This window comes from Coenobita brevimanus, chromosome 110 (assembly GCF_032717465.1).
Source record: "Coenobita brevimanus isolate Jiangsu-jjx chromosome 110, ASM3271746v2, whole genome shotgun sequence".
NCBI classification, from domain to species: domain Eukaryota; kingdom Metazoa; phylum Arthropoda; class Malacostraca; order Decapoda; family Coenobitidae; genus Coenobita; species Coenobita brevimanus.
In genome coordinates this window covers 44072136-44097345 of record NC_137063.1, presented here as the reverse complement: position 1 = coordinate 44097345, position 25210 = coordinate 44072136, and the positions used below count along the sequence as shown (strand labels likewise).

Genomic DNA, 25210 nt, shown 5'->3' with positions numbered 1-25210 from the left:
CATTTAACAGCATAGCATTCCTCGTCAACATTTCCGAGTGTGTTGAAAATAGGATGATGACAAATGAGATTTTAATAATGTACAGTATAAGTAAAATAACAATGAAGGTCAACACACACACACACACACACACACACACACACACACATATATATATATATATATATATATATATATATATATATATATATACAGTGGGGCACCAATTTTCACGCCTAATTGGGTCCAAAAATAATGAGCGAAAGTGGAATTAGTGAAAGTTGGGGCATTGTCTTTATGGCAAAAAGGCTAATTGGTTCCCGGTTATCCTAAAGTAACATCATATTTTCATTTTCACTTGCAATACAGTACATCAAATCACTATTGTACATTGCATTGTGAGATACAAACAATAAAAACTGTACAGTACACATTATATGAGGAGAAACATACCACAGAGACCAGGTTGAGGTGTTTAATGGATGTTGGGGGTAAGTATCCGAGGCGCGTGGCGGGCTTATTTAGCCACGCCAGACGTATTGGCGCCACCTCCTGACTTTGAATGTCCCGGCCACTTTTTATCACCACCACTGCCTCCTGGCCCTCCCCCCACACCACCAGGCCCTTTCCCCACACTACCAGGTATAGTAGAGGCCAATGAACCGTGACAATCCAACACAATGGAGCTAGCACGCTCGTACACAATGGCGGGAATGGGTGGACAGAGTGTTGACATGACGTCATTCAAGATGGCGGTGGGTTGCGGGCGGGCAGTGCAGGAAATTCAAAGTTCAAAATATTGTCCCAAACCCAAAATTTGTGCGCGAAAATCGATTTTTTTCAAGCGAAAGTGGAAGTTAGGGAATATTTGGTGCATGCCGCGAAAGTGGATTCCGCGAATCCTGCTGTAGCGAAAGTTGGTGCACTACTGTACAGTAAACCCTCATTATACGATGCCTCTTTGTACGATATTTCGCTTATACAATGTCAAAATTTTAGTACCCTATGCCCACTATACAATGGGAACGATTTGCAACAACAATGGATCATCCGCGGCTCAGTGAACAGCAAATGTGCAAATGCAACAAAAACGTCCTCACACTGTCGGCATTAGACCACACACACTTATCCACCGGTCCAGCCTCATTAGCTAGCCCTGCCCAGCCAGCCAGCCCTGCCCAGCCAGCCAGCCCTGCCCAGCCAGCCAGCCCTGCCCAGCCAGCCAGCCCTGCCCAGCCAGCCAGCCCTGCCCAGCCAGCCAGCCCTGCCCAGCCAGCCAGCCCTGCCCAGCCAGCCAGGCAGTTCTGACATTGATGAGTGAGGGCTGTGACTGTGAGGCCGAGTCGGGACAATTCGCCGTCAGGACGATTCCCCATCATTTATTTACGTATCAGTTTATTTAGCAAGTACACTAGTTTTTTAATTATGTAAGTTATAAAAGTGATGATGGTTTATTGTTTATATAGTAAATGTAAAATATGGCATCAAATTATGGGCATTAAATGACAAATAATAATATACTGAAACGTGAATCAGCTGATTTATGATCGATCCTTCATCTTAGCATAAGGCTACATACGAGACATTGGCATTTATATAAATGCCTAATTACCTTAAGTGAACGATCGACATACTTCGGAATTATACAAATAATCTTCATGTTACGTCTATATAAATGTTTACGGATATTTCGCCATCACAACAATAACAAGACAATTCGCCATCGGGACTTTTCATCGTCAGGATGATTCCCCGTCGTTTATTTTCATATCAGTTTATTTAGGAAGTACACTAGTTTTTTAGTACTGTACTTGTACCTCTTCAAAGTCATTTTAAAATATACCCAGGATGTTGTAGTACCAATGGAAATTAATGAAAACAGCTGTGGGTGATGCTAGAACATAATTCAAAGTCAACTACAGCAAGGTAGAAACAAGTTAAATATTGTCTAAAAGTGCAACTTACAAATGATATCCAAAGCCAATGCTACTGAATGAAAATAGACTTTGACAGATCCCCCTGAGAATTAGTTATTAAAGTATCAGTTAATCAGTAATAAGTATATTTATAGAATGACGGGGAACGTCCATATAATGACGACGAATTGTCGACTTCATGGCGAATTCTCTAGGAACCACATAAACAACCGTTGCTTGCTTCAGTAAAGGTAAGATCTACTGTATACTGTAGTTTTCATGCTTTTTTCTCTTTATTCACTACTAATGTGTTACTTTAAATGTTTAAACATAAGGATATTTCATGTATGTGAGTGCTAAGGTGTGTGTATGTGAGAGTTTAGGCACGTCTGGGAACGTGTTATAATGGGATTGCTTTACGATGGGGTTTTCAGGAACGGAACCCCATCGTATAATGAGGGTTTACTATATATATATATATACACAGTGCATCCCCCTAGTACGTGCCTATATGGGCAGAAGAGGGCGTTGCGTGCTAGGAATTCGCGTACTGTGAATACATAAACTTATGGGAAAAATTACATATGGGCGGCACCCCTCTTCATGGGCAACCCTTGAGATGCTTTTCAGACACTAGTATTGTACTGTACAGGGAAACTATCTAAGACATATTACCTACGATGAAGTAAACCAACAAGATTATGGCTTTACTAGGTAAATCAACAAGGGTATGGCTTAACCAAACCAACAAGAATATGGCTGAAGGTGGGTGGAGCGTAGGTTACCATTGTCGCTTCTTGGGGGGGCAATGTCGCGTACTTGGGATAACCCCGAATTTAGGCCACTCTTCGCTGCCCGTCTTGCTTACAAGGAGTTCATTTCGCTTACTAAAAAAAAAAACAAAGGTCCTCACGTACAAGGGGGATTGTGTACTAGGAACTCGCGTCCTGTGGGGATGTAGTGTGTATATATATACATATATTATATATATATATATATATATATATATATATATATATATATACAAATACACACACACACACACACACACACACACACACACACGGAGCTGTTGCCTCTCGTGACACTGAGAGGGCTCTCATTCCATGCTATGGGGATATTTGTATGTGGACTGTGATGGAAGTGTAATGCTATATGGTAGTGAGACCTGGGCAGTAGAGGAAGAAGCTATTCATCGGTTCAAATGTGCAAAAATGACAATGATTAGGAGGTTATGCAGTGAGTCCTTGAATGCAAGGCCTGGGGAGCTAGGTTTACAATGCAAGAGTTGAGAGGAAGGATGGGACTGGAGTGTTTTGTGTTGTGATGAGGAGGGGAAGACTGAGAAGGTTTGGGCATGTGGAGATGATAGATGATGACAACTGGGTGAAGAAAGTAAGAAGTGGCTAGGTTTACAATGGAAGAGTTGAAAAGAAGGATGGGACTGAAGTGTATTGGTTTTGTAATAAGGAAGAGTAGACAGATGGTTTGGGCATGTGGAGATGATGGAGGATGACAACTGGGTGCAGAAATTAAGAAGTGTGAATACTGCGGGTTGGGCTGAGAGAGGCAGACCAAAAAAGACCAGCGACAAGGTCCTAAACTGTGACCCCTGGGATAAGGGACTGAATAGAGAGGCTGCCAGAGACTGAGTGGCATGGACAGCTGCCATTAGGTGACCAAAGCTGGTGTGTGCACGTGTGTTGGAGCCTATATAAATAAAACAAAACAATACAGAGTGTGTGTGTGTGTGTGTGTGTGTGTGTGTGTGTGTGTGTGTGTGTGTGTGTGTGTGTGTGTGTGTGTGTGTTTTAAATATATATATATACAGTACATCCCCACAATATGCGAGTTCCGAGTACGCAATCCCCCTTGTACGCGAGGACCTATTTAAAAAAAATTTTAGTGTATTTTTTATTAGTATGCGAACTGAACTCCTTGTGAGCGAGACGGGCAGCAAAGAGTGGCCCAAATCCGGGGTTACCCCAAGTACGTGACATTGCCCTCCAAGAAGCGATAACGGTTGCCTACGCTTCACCCACCTTGAGCAGGAGATAGCAGCAGAAAAGGCAGCAACACCAGTGATGGAGAGTGAAGATTTGACCATGATAGAGATCAGCAGGATACTGTGTGCCCTTGATAAATTCAGGGAGGAATTCAAGGACATCGAACGCTCTCAGGTCTTCACTGGACAGAACCTTCTGTTACTTCACTGACAAGCACAACCAGGAACTAAACAGACGGAAGCAAACACTCATCACCCGTTTCCTTCGACTTGAACAAAGTGAGGAATCACTCCCTTCAACACCAGAAGAGCCATATCCTGAGGAGGATCAAGAGGCTGATTCGATGTCAGAGGTGTCAGAAATAGACTTTGAAGGGTTTATGAAGGAAGTGAGTGCATTAGGTAGTAAAAGTGTTGAAAGTGCTGGTGAAGAAAGTGGTGAGGAAGGTGGTGCGTCGTGTGGTGTGGTGGGTGATGCAGGAGATGCACGCTAGGTGCCTCATCCTGCCTCGGATCCTCTTATTACCTCCATCACGCCTGTTGTTCTCTTGGGTAAAGGCAAGCAGCCATATTCTTGATAGTTTAGTTAAGCCATATTCTTGTTGATTTACCTAGTAAAGCCATAATCTTGTTGGTTTACTTTATTTTAGGAAATAAGTCTTAGATAGTTTCCCTGTTTACAATACTTAGGTCTGAAAGGCATCTCAAGGGTTGCCCATGAAGGGGGGTGCTGCTCATATGTAATTTTTCCCATAAGTTTATGTATTCACAGTATGCGAATTCCTAGTACGCGACGTCCTCTGCCGCCCATATAGGCGCATACTAGGGGGATGTATTGTATATATATATATTTAAAAGTTTGATTAACCGGAATGCATGGGGATTCTTCCATTCCGGATGTGGAATTTTCTGGATAACTGAATGTTACTCTTAGAAATTTTCTGGGAGGTCAAACAAATGAAATAGGACCAAATCTGGGACTGAACACAAACCAGCAAACATTACCAAAAATAATTTAAAGAAAAATTTAGCATATGTTACATGCAAAAATAATTTTGAAAACCTAGCTGCATACACTACTTTATCCTGTAGTGCACAGAACTATCAAGAATTGCAGGGGGATCATCAGGATCATGAGATGAGTATTCAGACAATGGAGAAGGAGAAGTGAAAGGAACAAGGTCAGGAGCTGAAGAAGTGGAAGGAAGGGCGATTTGAATCGGCGACGACCGGTATCTGGAATATTTTCGACCCCATGCTGGATTGAATTTGCGTTCTGGGTATACAGATGAGCCGATGCAAAGAATGCAGGTTAATCGAGCTTTTACTGTTAATGTATATATATATGTGTGTGTGTGTGTGTGTATATATATATATATATATATATATATATTTGTGGTAGGTGGGGGCACTCACCATCCACTCACTCAATGTAGTGCTGCTCTCGGGTGTCTGCGCTTTCCTCTCCAGCCTTCTTTCCTTCCATTCTCTTCCATCTTTCTTTCCTTCATTCTTTCCTTGTCCTTCTGCCTACGGGTGACTTTACACTCCCTCTTCTGTCTTTCTTTCCTTCAATCTTTCCACTTCCTTCAGCCTGTGAGTGACTCTACATGGAGTGACAAGCCAAATGGTTTCCTGTGCACCAGGAAACCATTTACTACGCTGGGTGGTAACCATATAGCCAAATTTTGGCGCCTGGTGGTTTAGTGGGTAATTATTGCGCTCCAATCGGATTGAGCTGGTGAAGGTTTATATCCAAGGAGTGGTTGGGGTTGATTGCTCATGTAATGCCACTCAGGGATGAGTGAGGCTGGTCACTCTCATCTTAAATGTCGGGACCAACTGCCAAGCCCTGGGCTTCTATGCTCCTCATGGGGCAATGTACGATTGGATGATGGACGGATGGATGTATACATATATATATATATATATATATATATATAATTCATGATACATATACACATGTATTTCTAAATTCATGTGCCCAACCATTTCACAATTTGACCTTCAGGTAAATGTATTACAGAATTTACACAAAGTATGCGATGTAGTGTACTAATGGCCTTTGGTTCCTTTCTCCTTGTTTAAAAAAAAAAAAAAAAAAAAAAAAAAAAAAAAAATCATGAGTCCTGATCATTAAGACAAGTCCCTAAATCTGCTAATTCTTTAAGAAAAAGCAATTTGAGTTCACACTTCTATACACATATAGCTATTACTCTTAACTACACCAAGTACTGTTCAGTCCCAAAATACTGTGAGGCTACACCTATGTAGTTCATCTGTAGTACTGAGAACCAACAAGAATGAGGAAACAAAACAAGCTAACACAATACACTACATAGTAACATTAGTGAAAACCATCATCACAAAAGTCTGAGTCTTGGTCTGATTTGACAAACCCACAACTCTCCAGTATTATGTGTGGTGACTGAAGAATAACAAAGAGTTCAATTCACTGTAGGGTAGCTCAAACCCAAAAACTTATCAGACCAATCCTGGGATTTACGAGACTTACGCAGATGTCTCACAGAACTCAAGGTCGACAAAAGCAGGACTGAGGGTTTCGGTGTACATCTCCATGCCTGAGCCCTGCTGGTAGTGATCCTGCCATGGCAACATGTCTGCACCCTGACATACCGTTACGTTAGTTTACTGATTACTGACCTATATAAACTCCAGTGTTAGTGAAATTTGGTAGGCAGTACTACTAGTATGAACTAATAGAAGTACAGTACATGTTGGGAAGTGATACATGAGGTTCAACTGAAGGACTTTTCAGACTTGCTTTAGTGAACATGGGAAGAAAAGAAAGAAACTCACAAACAATAGCAAATAATCATGTAATTAAATCATATAAGATATGTGTACAGTATATAAGGACAGGGTTTTGACAGAATTCAATCTCATGCATCTCTCCTCCTCCTGATCTTAGGATGGGATTAAAGACATGGGCAATTTTTGTTTCTTTAAGCAAAGATCTTTAGAGTTTATCACTGCTCTCCATTACAGTGAAAAGGACTAGTTTTAATGGAGAAAACATAACACACAAAATAAATGTATTGGATAATGAAGCAACGTGATCCATTCATCTGAAGAATGAAAAAATAATTAAACAAGTATATAATCAATCAATAAACCTCAGTAGTTTTGCTGAACTCCATCCTGATATAGGTGACACTGGTAGACTGTGGCAATACACACTTGCCGTACTTCTTACATCAACTGTGATCTGCTCTAAAAGTGCTGCCAAAGTTAACTAGCTTTCCTTAAGGATATATATTTTTTTCTTTTAAAGAAGATACCATCCCTCAACAACCCCTTTTCATGCTACCGTGTGAAGATTTCTTGGTCAATAGAGCACAAAAAATATAAAACATTGCTTGCCAAACTTATCCTGGAGATAATGGAGATATAATACTTCCTGCATATCCCCTGAAACTGTATTGAAATTGGAAGTAAAAGAGGTGGGAGTGGGGATATGGAACCCCAACCCAGCTTGTATAAAGAACAGGAATGTATTTTAGCAATAATGATGACCACCCTCTGTCTTGTAGGGAGTGTTATGGCCACTACTGTATAGCAGTACGGTAACTAGATTGAATCTGGGTTCCTCTCCTATTACTTGAATAATTATTTATGTTCCTAATGAGATGGTAAACAGGCACATTTGGGACCTCCCAATCCTATGGAAAAGAGAGATCCTGGGTTGGTCTTATAATGATGCCTACAATCTGATGAAGAGGAAAAATTACAATGCTATACAATCTACATAACAAAAAATTACTCATGACATTATGAAGATACTGTATAATCTGTTATGTTTATAAAAATACTTACAGTTTTGTAGGATCTCATGGCAAAGAGGTTAGCCATCATGGTGGAGAAGCCAGGGGCAAGACAGGACTGAGCAATGAAACCCAGTTTGAGCTCAGCAAGGCAGATCACATCATCACCTCGTTTCCAGTCCCAAGATGGGATGTTGAGCAGATATGCCTGGAGAGAGATGTATTATGAAACAAACTATAGTTCTGATATTTATATACTGTCTATACTGCAAAATGCATATTAATATTAAACATATGCAGCCTACAAGCACACTTCCACAACAGTCTACAATGACAATGTACAAATCTCTCTTTCTGAATAAAAATTTCCCTTGAAACTTTATAACAAAAGATAACATCCACAGTTACTGTGCCTGGCATAAAACCAAAGTGCATCTCTTTTATGCTCATTTTTGCCTTGTTGAAATTGTTGGTAACCCCTACCAAAACTTACACCATATGGTCTAACAATCTCAGGTGTCTGTAACCACCCTGTTCCAGTGTATCACCCTGCCCTTACAGATATTCAGTAACACACTATTTAGGTGCTGGAGGTGGACATCTTCACACGGTGGCACCAACATTACTGGGCAGATAATCATTCCTCATTTCACTTCCAATCACTCAAAAACAGCATGATGGATTGTAAAGGGCCAATTTCAGCTGGCAATCCACCAGGTTTATGTTCAGAGGGGCCTAAAGCCACAACAACAATAACAACCACAACAACACAATTTTCATTCACTGATCAAGGTCAAAACAACAACAACAACACTTTTCAGTCACTAATCAAGGTCATTACCCTACCAGAACTTTTTTTTTTTTTTTTTTTTAATACTATCAGTAGTCCCTGCTCTGCTAGTGGGGGTGGACCCAACACTGTTTCTGCTACACTAAGGCTCTCCTTGTCCCCCCAGAATTTTACATTCAAGAGGTGGTTGTAATACTGCCATGCACTTTATATAGTTTTTGCTGACAACAGAACCTTTTTCATAGCACACTCTTCACTAACTATATCCCTGTATTCATAAAGCACTTGTCTGGTAAGATTAAATAGTCAGCTCATCTACAACACAGCTAATTTGCGAATAACCTGAACAGCATTATAGGAATGTGTACTGTGGGACTTGCAGAGCATATGGGAAAATTGCTTGTGGTTGGGACTCTCCCAAAAGTCACCCCCAATGCCCTGCCCCCCCCATGTTCCCCAAGCCTGCCCTGACCACCTTAAACTGGCCTTTAATGTACCAAACAATGATCACACTATCACCCAGACCATTACCCTAACACATCACCTATTCCTAGGCCATCATCCCTCGGGGGAAGGCGGTGGCTCAATCAGTAGAGAGGCGGCCTGCAGTCCTACCGGACCCAAGTTCAATTCCCAGCTGAGGCAGGGAACAGTATAAGGATTTGAATTTCTTAAAATCAGACTTTAATGATCTACCAGAAGACCCGCTGACATGTCGTAAAAGTACCCCTGCTAATACCAAAACACCAGTCCTGTATGAGACAGTCCTAGCATGTATTCAAGAAGGACAGTGGGTGTTAGCACCTAAGTGATGACATATGGAGGTGTATGGTATATAAGAGGACTACTGGACCTTGAGAGCAGGTTGTGAAGCCTATGTCCAGAGTCGGACACACACACACACACACACACACACAAAATCATCCAGACCATTTTTCCATATCATTATCTAGTCCTAGACTTTCATCCCATAACATCACCCACACCATTAATAAACAGCACCTAAACCATCATCCCACACTATCATCCAGACTATGGGTATACCATTACTAACACTGTGGTCCAGACCATCACCCCACTCCATCAATAAGACTAAACCATCACCCACACCATTACTCCACATCATCATCTAGACCATCATCCCACACCATCAATGTACTGTGCACTACATTATATACAATCAGTGCTATTAGACAATGTGTTACAGGCAAGCAGTCTGTAATACAATACAGTAAAACCTCCATAAGTCAGAACCCTTTTAGTCGAGATTACGCTTAAGTTGGCATGGTATATGATATTTGCTGATGATAATTTAAATTTTTCTAAAAACTTGTCATAAAAACCCCAGAAAAAAATCCATTAGGTCATAAAACATCATCTAATGGAAACCCAATCACAGCATGATGCACTAGGTTCATCACGTTTTAGCCAGTGGGGACCCAGCGAATCAACATGCAGCCTCCTAAGCAGTGTGTCCTCAGAGGTGCCTGCATAAATTTTCGGCAGTGACTCTGATAGTGATTAATTTTGCATACAATAGCATTTTACAGTAGTGACTGAGGTTTGTTTATAAAGTGTAATTAAAGAGTAATAATGTTCTTAAGGCCTGTATATAAAGTGTAAGGTAGTGCAATTGTGATTATGGTTAGAAAATGTTTCATAGAAGTGAAAATGTTGCACAGAAGTGATCATGTGTCCTCCCCAACTCCTCTACATCCTACCAAAAGACCCTCCTCATGCCTGGATTTTATCCTCTGCAAATTTTTTTTTTTTTTTTTTTTTTTTTTTTCCTGGTTAGTCAAGAGGCCTCACAATTTCCATTGGTCCCAATGGCCTTGGCCAACTTAAAGAGGTTTTACTGAAATACTGAATAATGACCATCAAATAAGTGTTCTTTCCACATCATAGACTGTTACTGTATTAGGAGTACAATAACATTTTATCTCTGATTATCACCATCAAAGATGCATACAGTACACATTTGCTCTAATGACACATTTATTATATGACAGTAAAAAATTACCCTAAAAGCCAAGTATCTAACCATATATAAAAAGGATACAGTAATCACTCGCATATCAAAATTACAGTAATTGGAGGGTCATATAATGCAAAAGATTTGGATAATGACAAATATAGCATTTTAGGCAGACAATTTAGGGTTGACTTGGCCAGGCTGTACTCCTGTCTTATCTTACTGTCTGATCAGCCTTCCTTATGCCACTGGATTATCTCCTGCTTCTTCTCTGGGGTCAGAACATTATGAGGGCATTTGAATTTGGCGGGAGGCATGATGTGTTATTAAGAGAGCACTGATTAAAAGAGAACATAATTATGAGGCATGCACATGGTGATGACGCACTGTGGGTGTTTGTTATTATTTTGATTCACTCTGCCACCTACCGGTCACCGCGTGAGTTTCACCACGCACGACATTAAAATTTCTTTCTTACGTGTATTTGTTATTATTCATTAATCTTGTTCAATACAGAGGTTTAGAAAATGTCAAGGTTCATTTGATGCAGGTTTGGATATGTGGGTGATTACTGTAATTTACACATAAAGAGTCTAAAGTGTCCACAACAACTTTAACATCCACAAAGCATTATCTATACCAGATGAGCAAATTTATAGTTTACAACTTACCTTATTGTGGTACTGCATGAGTTGAATAATAACTCGGATATCATCTGAGTAGTTTTTGATAGAAATGACGCGCATGATGTTGGCTGCATCCTCAGCATCAGGGTCCTGGCAGTACTTGTTAGCCAGCACCAGACATGCATCAGCCTCATGCACCTGACCACACACACACCCCAAGGAAGAATGATTAACACCATGAGGGAAACTGGATGCTTCCGAAAGAGTTTCATAAATGTGGTGCCAAGTAGTTAAAGCATGTCAGTTTTATATTTCTGTGAGTTTCTCACTTTGATTAATATAGAGTGACTGATGACAAAAGGAAACTTTATGCTTTCAAAATTTATAAAATCAGTCTATACAATGCAGCATCATAAGATGCTGAATTTAAAATTCTGAAGTGTTCTATTTCAAGAATCTGAAATATGTATGCAAAGTAAAATGCAACATAGTACACAGCCAAATACTAAGGATCTTACACTCCTGACAAGCAAGTACTACTGTACTTGTGCAATTACAGCATTCTGATCTTATTCTGTGTACTGTTTACAGTTTCACACAGTATTCAATTGAGACCATTTCCAAAATGTGGCATTATTCAATAGTAAATGATCAGAATGGTGAGAAGTGAATGTAATAATAATTTGCAATTAAGAGACATAATGCATCACTTATTACCTAGTGAAAATTACTACTGTAATATCTCAAACAAGAAAATATGGTTACTATCTTGGCAATACAGTGTTCATGAACTCTTACAAAAGTCAATGAATGTTACAGTATTGTCATTATATCAGATAACTATGCTACATCAAGTACAGTACTGGTATTTACATATGGAACAAGACATTATCAAAACATTGCAATATTTATCATTTACAGCCACACAGGACTTACTAATGTGAAAGCTGTAGTGTGAACCAAAATCATACAACACTCTGATGATATGGATCAAAGAAAGTTAATTTAAAATATATCAGATCAATGATACTTAATAATATACAGGTATATTATGTGATAAAAATGGATTACACTTCCAGGAAAAAATAAAATAACAGAAAGCAAAAACCAATTTTTTGTTAGAAAATGGTCATTAATTCGGTAATGATCAAGTGAAAATAAAATTATATGTAGGTGAATACAGAAAATTATACATGACACATTCATAGTTTCTCTTGGGATGGAGAAGGAAGGGGAGAGAAGAGTAATCATAGATGACCTACATGCAGTATCAGAATCAAGTGCATGCGATGAACATGCCATTGTGTTGGACACACAGCAAATTATACATGTGGCGTGCTCAGGCAAAGCCATTATACTGTGCTATACAATAAATGGCAAGCATTTACATGCTTTCTCATGCAAAGGGCATTTTATTTATTATTCATCATTCTAGGGAAATTTAAGCACAAACCAACTGAGTTACCATGAGAAGGATTTTCAGACAATAACAACCTTAACATGCAGGGGACAGAGGAAGAAAAGTGAGAGAGGATGAAAGATGATAGATACCATTCTCTGCCCACTTACCCTGCTGCCCAGCTAGCGATGCCAACTGTAGCTACCTGCTCTAGTGACGTACCTAAAGATCTGTCTACAGCGGGAGAAGGTTCCAGAGGCTCCCTTCTCCTCTGTTCAGATCCCCTTCCTTGCTGGCCGTCTAAAATACTTACGCTTTACAAGCTATTTATTATTTACCATACCGGGTGCAGCAGTACCTCCTAGCGAACCCCATCATTCTATATTGGACCATAATCACTTCTAATGCATTTAACTAAGTATTGTTACAGCTACTTCATTTGTTATTTTATATGGAAAAGCTATGTTTCTATTCTGATGCTGGTTAACTATTCTCCCCTTCTTTGTTCCATTCAAGGAAGAGGTTATACCCGCTACTGATAAATGTACAGTAACCTTCTTCTTTCACAGCTACACTGCTATCCTTTATATTAACCCACTAAATTGAACAGGCTACTTTTTGAATGTTTCACAACAAATCACAGTCAAGTACACAACACACAACTGTACTCAATGAAAAAATGAACATATTCAAAAATTAAGTAAATAAATAACTATTAAATAAACACAACTTCAATAATTTAAGTGAGAATTCCTTACACCACAAATATGTAACTGCTATTTAAAACAACAAAAAATGAGTTTCAAAATTTAACTGCAGATCTTTATGATTAAAAAAAAGTTAGTAAATTTTTAAAAATGTATTGTACATTAGTAATTTTCTTAATAAAAAAATAGTGTACTAATACACGTATATAAGTATAATTTACTCTACAATAGCTATATCATAGTTAATATAATCACACCATTATTTCCCAGTCTACAGAAAATGCTATTTTAAAAATGTCAACACTGAATACATGTACAGAAGTAAATCAACATAGACTGAACTGTGATTTTGTGAAAGATTATAAAACCATATAGTGTACTGAATTCATCACTCAACTCTTGGTACCCTACGATTATTGCCTTATTTTACAATAGAAAGAAAGGGGGGGGGCAGAGTAATGAACAACAATATGTTAGTAAGAGAATAAGAACAAGAGCACAAAATGGCATCTCAGACATCAATAGCCTTTATGAAGCAACATCAGCATCAAGCTTGTTCTTCGCTTTCTTAAGATAAAGAGTGTGGGGAGGGGGGGAAGAGATGGGGATACTGAACAATGGTGACATATGGCCTAAGGTTGCATTTATTTAGCCTCTGGGGTTGATACATGATGAACAGCTGCTACGAGAGTTATTTACAAGATGGTCAGGGGTCGCAATATCATCCCAGGAACACTTTGGGTCTAGTCCATAAGATTTAAGACACCTCAGCCTATGATACGTATGTTCCAAATAGCATGCAATTCAACAAGATCTCTTGTGGGCTTAGAAGAGATATGTTACAAGCTATTTTTTATAGCAACATACAATGAGTATGAATGAAACCCTATAAAGTGTGACTTTGATGTAACCTTCCTTTTCATAACCTTCCTTTTCCTGGAGTAATGGAGGAAAAGAGCTTGCGTCTATGCAACTTGGTTCCATGACACTGTTTTGTATCAGCTACCACAAGGACTGTGAAATGCTAGCTGCCCTAGAACATCACATAGCACAGGATATAAACAGACTCAGCAACAGTTGAGGTACAACCAACACACCCATGCGCTGGGAGACATCGCTTATTTATCAACACACAACAACAATTATAACACTTTGTGAGGCTATGTGAAACCTCTGCCATTAATCAAAAAGTCAGTTCAGTCCCTAACTCAAGACACAAAGCATTAGCTCCGTGTTCAGCTGTATACTAATTATTACTTCAGTGAGTAATATACTGTGCACAGCTGTGTACTGAGTCTTAGATCTCAGCTTCATCTTGAATGGAGAGCTGAGCTGCTTTACGGCCTTTACTGAAGCTAAGCAACAGATGACAGAGACAACCAAAGGCTGAAAAACTTATCTATCATGTGTTGCTTAAGCTCCATCAGGCTGGCATGGTAGGAACTACTCAGCAAGTGGGTGCCAGAATTGTATCTTATTGGGACCATGAAAAAAAAAAAAAAAAAAAAAAAATAGTGAATATACTTTAAATATACTTTGAGCATACAGAAAACTTTTTTATTATGAGAATGTATTTTTAATAATGCTGTAAAGATTATCTCTGCATTAATCATCCTGTAGTATGTAAACTAATTACCAAATCTACAGTTCATACAGTGAAATCAAACAGTAATACTGTATAACAGAATATCTTGGTAGTGAATAAAGGGCAATGCACTTAAATCTCATTTTGAAGGATGCCTGGCAAGAAACTGCCAGAATGAACTTTGTGGGAGACAGTGACTGTCCAAGACACACCCTGGTCACCCTACCTCAATGGCAATGTTCAACAGTTAATGTATATTTACAACAAATCTGCTGCATGTACACAATTATATTTTGTAAATCATTATACACTGATTACTGCCATCACCTTCCACAGTGTGAAATGAGGTACAACAAAATAGTAAAGGTGCATGAACTGCCATATAATACTGTAAAGTAGCCAGGTAAAGTAATGTGTAAAAGATTTTGCAGTTACTCATATCTTGTATGTATTCGTACTTTAAATAAATAGTTACACAAAAATAAGTACTTGAGCTAAGCATAGGGAAAAAAAAATTTCCTCATGAAACTTTCCAAACACACTACATAAATGGACAAATGCTGTGTTATCTAAAACTAATATTAAATCAGTATAATATTGTTGAATTTTTTTTAACCCTTGCACATGATCATGATTAACCAGTAACAACATTCTTTGTCCTTTTTATATATCTACTATAGATTCTTATTTTAATAATGGGTTGCAGTATAATGGGAGGCAATGGCAGATTTGGTTAGTGTCCAAGACTGTATGAATAGAAGCAAGACCTTATCCCAAGGACTCAAATGGTGAAGACACACTCCTCGGCTTGCTGGGGAGAACTTAATGTGGCATGGTAGTCACGAATGTAAGTTTACTTAATGAAGTTATTATATTAGTGAAGAAAAATTCTCATTCTCAAAGTAATGTGCAATACATGCACAATGAAGATCAATACTTAACGTTATGCACAACTGAATCATTAAGTCTTTTGGACTGCGTGACTTCTGGATTATTAATTCCATTACCTGTGATCCATTTTAACTCCCTGAATGTTTGAGATCACCTTATCTGTATATAGTTTAATCATCTCGAACTGTCTATGTTAAAAATCCTCGAGTTAAAATAATATTCCGTGGTTTCAAGTCAATTATTTTCCCCTACCATTATATTTAGGAAAAAAAAAATGGACTTGAAACCCATTTTATTTAAGTGGTAGGTGGGGGCGCTCACCATCCACTCACTCGATGTAGTGCTGCTTTGAGTGTCTGTTCTTTCCTCTCTTCCATCCTTCCTCTTCTGTCTTTCATTCCTTCACTCTTTCCTCTTTCTTCTGCCTGCAAGTGACTTTACACTCCCTCTTCTGTCTTTCTTTCCCTCATTCTTTCCTCTTCCTTCTGCCTATGGGTAACTCTACACTGAGTGACAAGCCAAATGGTTTCCTGTACACTAGGAAACCATTTACTATGCTGGGTGGTAACCATATAACCAAATTATGGCACCTGGTGGTTAGTGGGTAATTAAGGTGCTCCAATCAGATTAACCCCTTACCCGTAGGCCGTCACTACTGTGACGCTTGTTACATAAGTACCATACTGTGGGGTGTCACTTCTGTGATCCAAGGATTTTTAAAATCGGCCGGCCTTTCAAGTGTGGTCTTGTATCATCTATCAGTACTGACAGTGTGCTGCTATACGCAGCGCTGCTAATACCGCTAGTACTCATAACAGTGTTACCAATTTAGCCATTTTTCTGTGTTTGCCTTGCCTCCCCACCTCCCCTCCCTTACCCCCTCCTCTGTCTAGCTACAGCCTGGCTGTGCAACACAACTTCCGGCCGGTTATTTCCATTTACTTTTTCAATTAAAATGTGCCCAATGCCCTATTCTCATACTAAGAAATATATAAAATATATAAAAAAAGTAAGTCAGGGTGCTGCTATCCCCACGGGAGGGGCATGGCGCAGTCCAACCATCACCACAGGTAAGGGGTTAAGCCTGTGCGGGTTTATATCCAAGGGATGGTCCGGGTTTAATGCTCACATAATACCACTCAGGGATGAGTGAGACTAGTCACTCTCATTAAATGTCAGGAACACTTGCCTAGACCCTGGTTCCTGCGTTCCTCATGGGGTGACAGGATTGGATGATGGATGGATGGACCATTATATTTAGCAAACATGTGCTTTTTCTCCTGTGGATAACTATGAGAAGGAAAAAGATCCTGCCTTGCACAATAGGCATGATAAGGGTTAAATTATACAAAAATGATTCATGTGCAGATACAGGTTTGCAAGCTATGGTTGTCTGAAGTCTTTTTTTAATACTCTGATAAGAAATACTGTAGGTGTTGGTACAGTTTCTTAATTATCTAACTTTTTATAATACGGAAACTGGACCTGGCTTCTTGAAATTAATTACACATTATATGTGCATGACTAGTAAAGCAGTTATATGGAAACAGTTTATAACAAGTGATGACTCAAATACAGTATGACATTATTTCTGAGCTCAACTGTGCATAAACTTGGTAAGCAAAATTAACATGAGCCACATTAATGCAAGTATACTGCCATTATATCTGGTGTAAATTTGCACAAACCAGTAAGGCAAACCTTGCCACACACAGATCCTACCCATCAGCCACTAAATTTGAAATACACATGGGACTCCCACCCTCCTGTTAGGGACTGCTGCTCTAACAAACACCCCTACAGACCCAGCATTATCCTGCTCTGCATGTAAGCAAACCTAATAATAATTAATCCCCTCAAGCCCATATTTTTCACTCTACACCAGTTGTTTAATACCAGTACACCATCTAATGCCTGACAGCAAATTCTCAAGTGTAATTTATTAGCTTCCACATTGGATTAAAAAAAAAAAAAAAAAAAAAAGCTGCCATTCCTCACACCTAAGAGTCACCCCTACTTTCCTTTCACCACAGCACACACATTCTACAATTTCACAAACCTCAACAACATGAGTGCCACTTCCTTGATGACTCTTAAGATTCTTTAATTTAATATTTCAGAATTTCATATGTTAGGAGATTATATTAGTCAAATCAAACAGGAAAAATGAGTGCTGCGAATCTGTTAGTACTGTACCAGAATGATGCAAATTAGTAATGTGTGATTTTAATATAACAATGAATTCTACCTAGTGCACCTTTAGTCATGTTTTATGTCAGTGTGATAACAATGTATTCATACAGAACTTAATGTATGCAATATTAATGGTACAAATTAAAATCATAACACAATGAATGAGCTTTATGTATAAGTACATGTCTGACAAGGTAAGACAACCCTGCATACTGAAAACAATTTATGCCTTTGTCAAAATATTTCACAGCCTAGGGAGGTTTTCTAGTGATGCATAAAACTGTTTGGTGTTAGCGAACATAAAAATAAGTATCCATCGAGGTTTAACGGTTGACAGTTGATGAAATATAAACACACATGAAAAACATTGCTCAGGACTCAACATTAGTTACACAAGAACTTGGACTGAACTAATATGAAACTCATCCCTTTCAGCATAATGACCCCTATTTTATTTCAGTTATGCTACCACAGCACAAGGAAAACCTACTGTGAGTGGTTTAGAAATACTCTTCATTAATCCACTTGTTACAGGAGGTTTCACCTCAGCTTAATAAAATCCCCTAGTGGAATCAAGAACAAAAATAAATAAGAGACATCAACATGCTGAAAAAATTAACAAGAACAGAAAATTGTACTACAATAATGTAATTAGTCACAGCATTGTTTTAGCAATATGAAAAAATATTTTGTCACAGCAGGCTCTGTATTTAATTCAAAATTCTCTGACTGGAGTATAGTACACAAATAGCCATTATTTAGCAAATGTATTACATATTTCTAGCTTACACAAAAGATGAAACTTACAACCAAGTATTTAATGGAAAAAGAAAAAATATGAAGCAAAAAGTTTGTCAATTCCATTTCTTACCACACGCAACAAAGCACTAATATATACTGTGTGTATATCTATCTATCTATCTATCTATCTATATACAGCTACTGCAAATTGACTTAAGACCTCCCCCCACAAAGTATTAAAATACACAGAAATCATAGTATATCACAATGTTTGTCCATGTAATGCCATTCATTAATATGAATAAAGTTTCCCTTGTTTTTCAGGACCAGTTGGATGCATTTTGGCATGGAATCATTTAGATCTCTAAAGTAATCTATGGACATTTCTTTGCACCAAACATTTGTCAGTTCAGTCTTGAGGTTGTCCAGATTGGGCATCTTCTTCTCTGCCATAATTTTCTTCATCTTTGTCCAGCAGTTTTCTATCGGATTTAGATCCTGACTATTGCCAGGCCAGTCAAGGACCTCAATCCAATTATCCTGAAGCCATTTTGTTCCTTTTCTTGACTTGTGACATGGCGCAGAATCATACATGAAAAAGTCACGCCCACAAACAGCAAAAAAAGTTTAACAAATGATCTTTTAGAACTTAAATGTCCTGGCCACCATTCATCATTAACCCCTACACACTGAGAGTTTTCTGATTTTGCACGCTCCTCCCTACGGGGGATATCCGTGACGGAAAAAAATACCCTTATTTCAAACCCTAATATCTGCCAAACTATAAGAGCTAGAGAAAAAATTAAGATACACAAGAATCACCAACTCTTCCTCTTTCAAATGAAAGTATCCCCACATTTCCAGGTGGTCCCGTCAATGAGTATGGATAAGTTAAAATTCAAAGGGCGGTAGGAAGACGCTTGCGGCTATACACATCAACCAGCATTGCTCTGCACCCGCAAATCATGATGGTTATACATGTCAGCCGACGGTTAGGGGTTAAGTTCTTAGGAAGAAGGTAGAGGCTTCCCCTACCCATTTCACCTGAGAAATACCCCCATACCATTACTGACTGTGGGTGCTTAACAGTCGACACTGTGTAAGCAGGGTCATATCGAATATGGGAGGCGGGGTGATGAACCTTGGTAGAACGCACCTGGAACACTTGAAATGTGCTTTCAACGGAAAACATAACTTTTCTCCACTCATCCGATGTCCAGTGTGCAAACCTCTTGGCAAACTGAATGCACTGCTTCTTCATGCGGTCAGTGAGCTGCAGTTTCTTGGCTGCAGTGAGGCTTGGCAAACCCAGCTCCTTCTGCAAGCAATGTTGGATAGTTCGAATTGAGACATCTTGTAACAGCTGGGGATGTACTCTCTTCAATTCTGTTGCTGTCTGTCGAGGATTTTTTATTACTTCCCTCTTGAGAAGCGTATGAAGTCGTCCTCTTCTTTCCACAGCCATGCTTGTGCTCTGGTACGGCATCATGTGGCGGGCCGCGGGCTGCTGCAAGAATCTTCACGACGGTCGACTTTGCGCATCCAGTATGTTCACAATTCGTGTCAATAGGGACATTACCCTGCCTCCATGCAATGATATCGACCCTCTCATCCCTTGAACAGTACTTTCCAGGCATGACAACTCGACTCTAGAAAAATAACAGGGCAAACACAAATGCATACGAAAAAAGAGGGTGCTGCAAGCTTGGAGCGATGAGAACACATACTCCCACTCTCGCTTCTGGGCAAGCACTGACGTGCTGAGTGTTTCACCACCTCCCGCCAATACCAGAGGAGTTGCCAGTTACTTCTTGTCCAAAAAATTCACTTGGTAGAGGTGGGAACACAAAGCAAAGACACACAACTCTCCCATAGCAATTCTGTGTGTAGGTCCTATGTCAATTCGCAGTGTGTGTGTGTGTGTGTGTGTGTATATATATATATATATATATATATATATATATATATATATATATATATATATATATATATATATACTGTATATAATATATATATACATATATATATATATATATATATATATATATATATATATATATATTTATATATACTGTATATAATATATATATATATATATATATATATATATATATATATATATATATATATATATATATATAACTATCTACACCAAACTACATGCACAGTACACACTACACTTCCTATTCAAAATTCAACTAAAATGGCGTCTCATCACCAAGCCTCGGAGTCCCCGGGGGGGGGGGACCATAAATGCCCCCACCATCCGCCCCTCTCCTGGTGACAGCTCAAGCTGCCTGGAACCACTGTCTGACTCTTTTCTTCTTCATTTCTGCAACATTCGCGGCCTTTCCTCTAACTTTTGCTCTGTTGAGCACCATCTCTCCTCCTCTAAACCTCACCTTCTTTTTCTAACTGAGACTCAGCTGTCTGAGTCAACTGACAGCAAACCCTTTTCTGTATCCTCCTACTTTCTCTATACAGTACTCATTTCATAGCCAAAGGTGGCTGTTGTGTATATATACGCAACGACTTATCTTGCTCTCGTGTTCCTGAACTCGATTCTTCTGAATTCTCTACACTCTGGCTTCGGCTTTCCTGTCATTCTCTGACTTAGTATATCTGTGCTGTTTACTTATCCCCTAATTCTACTGACTATCAAAAATTCTTCGACTATCTTACTTCTACGATGAAACACATTCTATCCATTTCTCCTTTCTCTGAAATCTCCATTCTAGGAGATTTCAATGTTCACCACCATCTTTGGCTCTCTTCTCCTTTCACGGATCCACCTGGTGAACAAGCCTACATCTTTTCTATCCTTAATGACCTAGAGCAGCTTGTACAGCACCCTACCCGTATCCCTTACTGCCTTGGAGAGAGCTCCAACATACTTGACCTCTTCCTCACAACTAATCCTACAGCTTACTCTGTTAATCTTTTCTCTCCGTTGGGCTCCTCCGATCACAACCTTATTACCTTAACCTGTCCTATTACTCCGGTACGGCCTGTGGACCCTCCATGGAAATGTCGTCTGTGGCATTTTGGAGCCGCAGACTGGAAGGCCCTCAGGCAGTACTTCTTTGATTTTCCCTGGAATGATTGATTATGTGTGTGTGGATGAAAGGATGCGAAGATGTATATTGGATGCAAGAGTTTATAGAGGTTGGGGGAGTGGACTGTCTGACCGCTACTTGGTGGTGGCAAGAGTTAAAGTTCAAGTAAGATGGAGGAAAAGAAGAAGGGAAAGACGAGAGGAAGGAGTAGTTGCAAGGAGAGTGGAAAGGTTACATGAGGATGAGAAAAAGGCAGAGTATAAGAGAGAAGTGGAGGAACGATTGGGCAAATATGAGTTGGAGCAGATGGGGGACGTGGAAGGTGTGTGTAGAATATTTACAGAAGAAATATGTGCAGCATGTGATGTGGTGTGTGGAAGGAAGAGAAGACGGAGGGGGGTGCAAGGAACAGCGTGGTGGACTGAAGAGGTGAAACGGGCTGTGGCACAAAAGAAGAAAGCATACAATGAATGGATGAGAAATAGGGACGTGGAAGAAGTTGGGAGGCGGAAGAGAGAGTTATATGTAGAAAGGATGAGAGAGAGGTGAAAAGATTAGTAAGAGAGAGTAAGAAGAGAGTGGATGAGGAATTTGGAAGGAATTTGAGTGTAAAGTGGAGGGACTGTAAGAAAATGTTCTGGAAAGAGGTGAAAAGAGTAAGACAGGGTGGAAGTGAAGTTAGCAGGGGAGTGAAAGATAAAAATGGTAGATTACTAGTGGAGAAGGGAGAAAAAGTGAGCAGATGGAGAGAACACTTTAAGGAATTGCTGAACGTGGAGGATGGAAGTAATGCAAGTATAAGTGGCTGGGAAATGGCTGGGAGAAGGAGGGAGGTGAGAAGACAGGAAGAAATCAGTAGGATAGAAGTTGTGGAAGCAATGAAGAAAGTTAAATCAGGGAAAGCCCTAGGAATTGATGGAGTGTGTGGTGAAATGTTGAAGCATGGGGGAGAGATAGTACTAGAATGGATGTGGAAGATGTGCAGATTGGCCTGGGAGGAAGGTAGAGTCCCAGAGGATTGGAAGTCAGGTATAATTATTCCCTTGTACAAAGGAAAAGGGGAAAAAGAAGTGTGTGGTAATCATAGGGGCATTTGTCTTCTTAGTATAATAGGAAAAGTGTATGGTAGGATACTTATTGACAGAGTTAGAGAAAGAACAGAGAAATTAGTTGGAGAAGAACAGGGAGGCTTTAGGAAGGGAAGAGGTTGTGTAGATCAGATATTCATTCTCAGATCTTTAGTGGAAAAGTTTCTAGAGAAGGGAAAGAAGTTGTATGCGGCTTTCGTGGATTTGGAGAAAGCATATGACAGGGTGGATAGACTAGGATTGTGGAAAGTGTTAAGAATATATGGAATAGATGGGAAGTTGTTGAATGCTGTGAAGAGTATGTACGATGGTGCGAAGGCTGCAGTGCGTGTGGATGGTGAACTAAGTGAATTTTTCTCTTTGAAAGTTGGGTTGAAACAGGGATGTGTCATGTCTCCATGGTTGTTCAATCTGTACATGGATGGGGTAATAAAAGAGGTACAAGGTAGGGTAGTGGATGTTGGAGTGGCCCTGGTGAGAGAGGACAGTGTTTGGAAACTCCCTGTACTGTTGTTTGCAGATGATACCGTGTTGTTGAGTGAAGACGAAGGAGAGCTGCAAGGCTTGGTGGATGAGTTTGAGAGAGTGTGTAGGAAACGGAATCTAAAGGTGAATGTAGGGAAGAGTAAAGTGATGGTCTTTGAGAGAGGTGAAGTCAGTGAATGTACAGCGAGGTTGGATGGTGAGGAATTGGAAAATGTGTGTACGTTTAAGTACTTGGGTAGTGTGATGAGTAAGGATGGAGGTTTGGAGGGTGAAGTGCTTGAAAGGGTACAGCAGGGAAGAAAGGTTGCTGGTTCTTTGAAAGCAGTGATAAGAAACAGGGAAGTGAGCATGGAAGTGAAAAAGTTACTACATGACAGTATTGTGATACCAACTCTAACGTACGGAAGTGAAGCGTGGACGTTGTTGGAAGGACACAAGTCAAGAGTGAGAGCCGTGGAAATGAGTTATTTAAGAGGAGCCTGCGGAGTCACATGGAGAGACAGGCTGACGAATGAGGATATAAAGGAGCGTTGTGGTGTTGATGTGGATGTGATAGGAAGCGTTATGAGGAACACACTGAGGTGGTTTGGCCATGTGGAGAGGATGGAGGGTGAAAGACTGACGAAGAGAGTGTATGTGAGTGAGGTGGAGGGGGAAAGAGGGAGGGGGAGGCCGAGGATGAGATGGAGAGATGGGGTGGAGAGGTATATGAGAGAGGGGGGTGTGAGTTGGGAGCAGGGGAGTGAAATGGCGGGGGACAGGGCGACTTGGAGGCGATTTGTTTGTGGCCACCCCAAACGGGATTGAGGCGTCTGGCAATAGATAGATAGATAGATAGATTATTGCTTTCATGGCCGTGAGCCATCTGACTGTGCCTTGCGCATTACAGAGGTTATTCTCTCGGGCATGGAAGCATACATTCCTTTCTCATATCCTTTGACTAACGCAAGAAAGCCTTGGTTTAATCACGCTTGTTCTAATGCTGTCCGCAACAAGGAGATGGCCTATAAAAGGTACCGGAGCCAACCCACCCCTGAATCACATCATCTTTACGTTTCTGCCCGGAATCATGCTAAGTCTGTTCTTCGCTCTACTAAAAATAATTTCATCCATACTAAATGTTCTCAACTCTCCAACTCGAATTCTTCCCGCTCCTTCTGGCACCTTGCCAAAAATCTTTCTAACAACTTTACCTCATCATCCTTCCCTCCTCTTTTCTACTCTGATGGTTCTGTAGCTATTTCTTCTACTGATAAAGCAGATCTCTTTGCACAGACTTTCTCCTCCAATTCCACCTTAGACGATTCCGGTGCTGCTCCTCCATCACTTCCCCCCTCTGACTTCCTCATGGCTGACATTAAAATTTCTTCAGCTGATGTATTTTCTGCCATCACTGGCCTCAGTACTAACAAGGCATATGGGCCTGATGGGGTCCCTCCTGTTGTTCTCAAGAACTGTGCTTCTGTGCTTACACCCTGCCTAGGCAAACTCTTTCGCCTTTGTCTGTCAACTTGTACCTTTCCTTCTTGCTGGAAGTTTGCTCTCATTCAGCCAGTCCCAAAGACGGGTGACCACTCCCAACCCTCCAACTATCGTCCAATTGCTTTAATGTCCTGTATTTCAAAAGTTTTCGAGTCAATTCTCAATAGAAAAATTTTAAGGCATCTTTCCTATCACAACCTTCTTTCCAATCGTCAGTACGAGTTCCGTCAGGGACGCTCCACTGACGATCTTCTCACCTACCTTTCAGACTCCTGGTCCTCCTCCTTTCGGGACTTTGGCGAAAGCTTTGTCATTGCACTTGACATCTCAAAGGCTTTCGATCGAGTCTGGCATAAATCTTTAATTTCCAAACTGCCCTCCTACGGTTTCTATCCTTCTATCTGTGCCTTCATCGCTAGCTTCCTTTCTGGTCGTTCTATAGCCGCTGTTGTAGACGGCCATCATTCTTCTCCTAGATCTATCAACAGTGGTGTTCCTCAGGGCTC

At 40.0% G+C, this 25210-nt stretch overlaps 1 protein-coding gene across 11 annotated transcripts in view; it reads right to left on the bottom strand.

Moving 5' to 3' along the window:
• The window catches only part of slo (calcium-activated potassium channel slo), a 743408-nt gene that overhangs the window by 187475 nt on the left and 530723 nt on the right, over window positions 1–25210 (bottom strand). For all 11 annotated transcript variants that reach the window (XM_080286162.1, XM_080286163.1, XM_080286164.1 and 8 more), the window contains exons 10-11: window positions 11122–11274; window positions 7738–7893 (exon numbers count right to left, since the gene is read on the bottom strand). In XM_080286162.1, the coding sequence (XP_080142288.1) occupies window positions 7738–7893; window positions 11122–11274 (309 nt within the window). The remainder of the gene's footprint in view (window positions 1–7737; window positions 7894–11121; window positions 11275–25210) is intronic.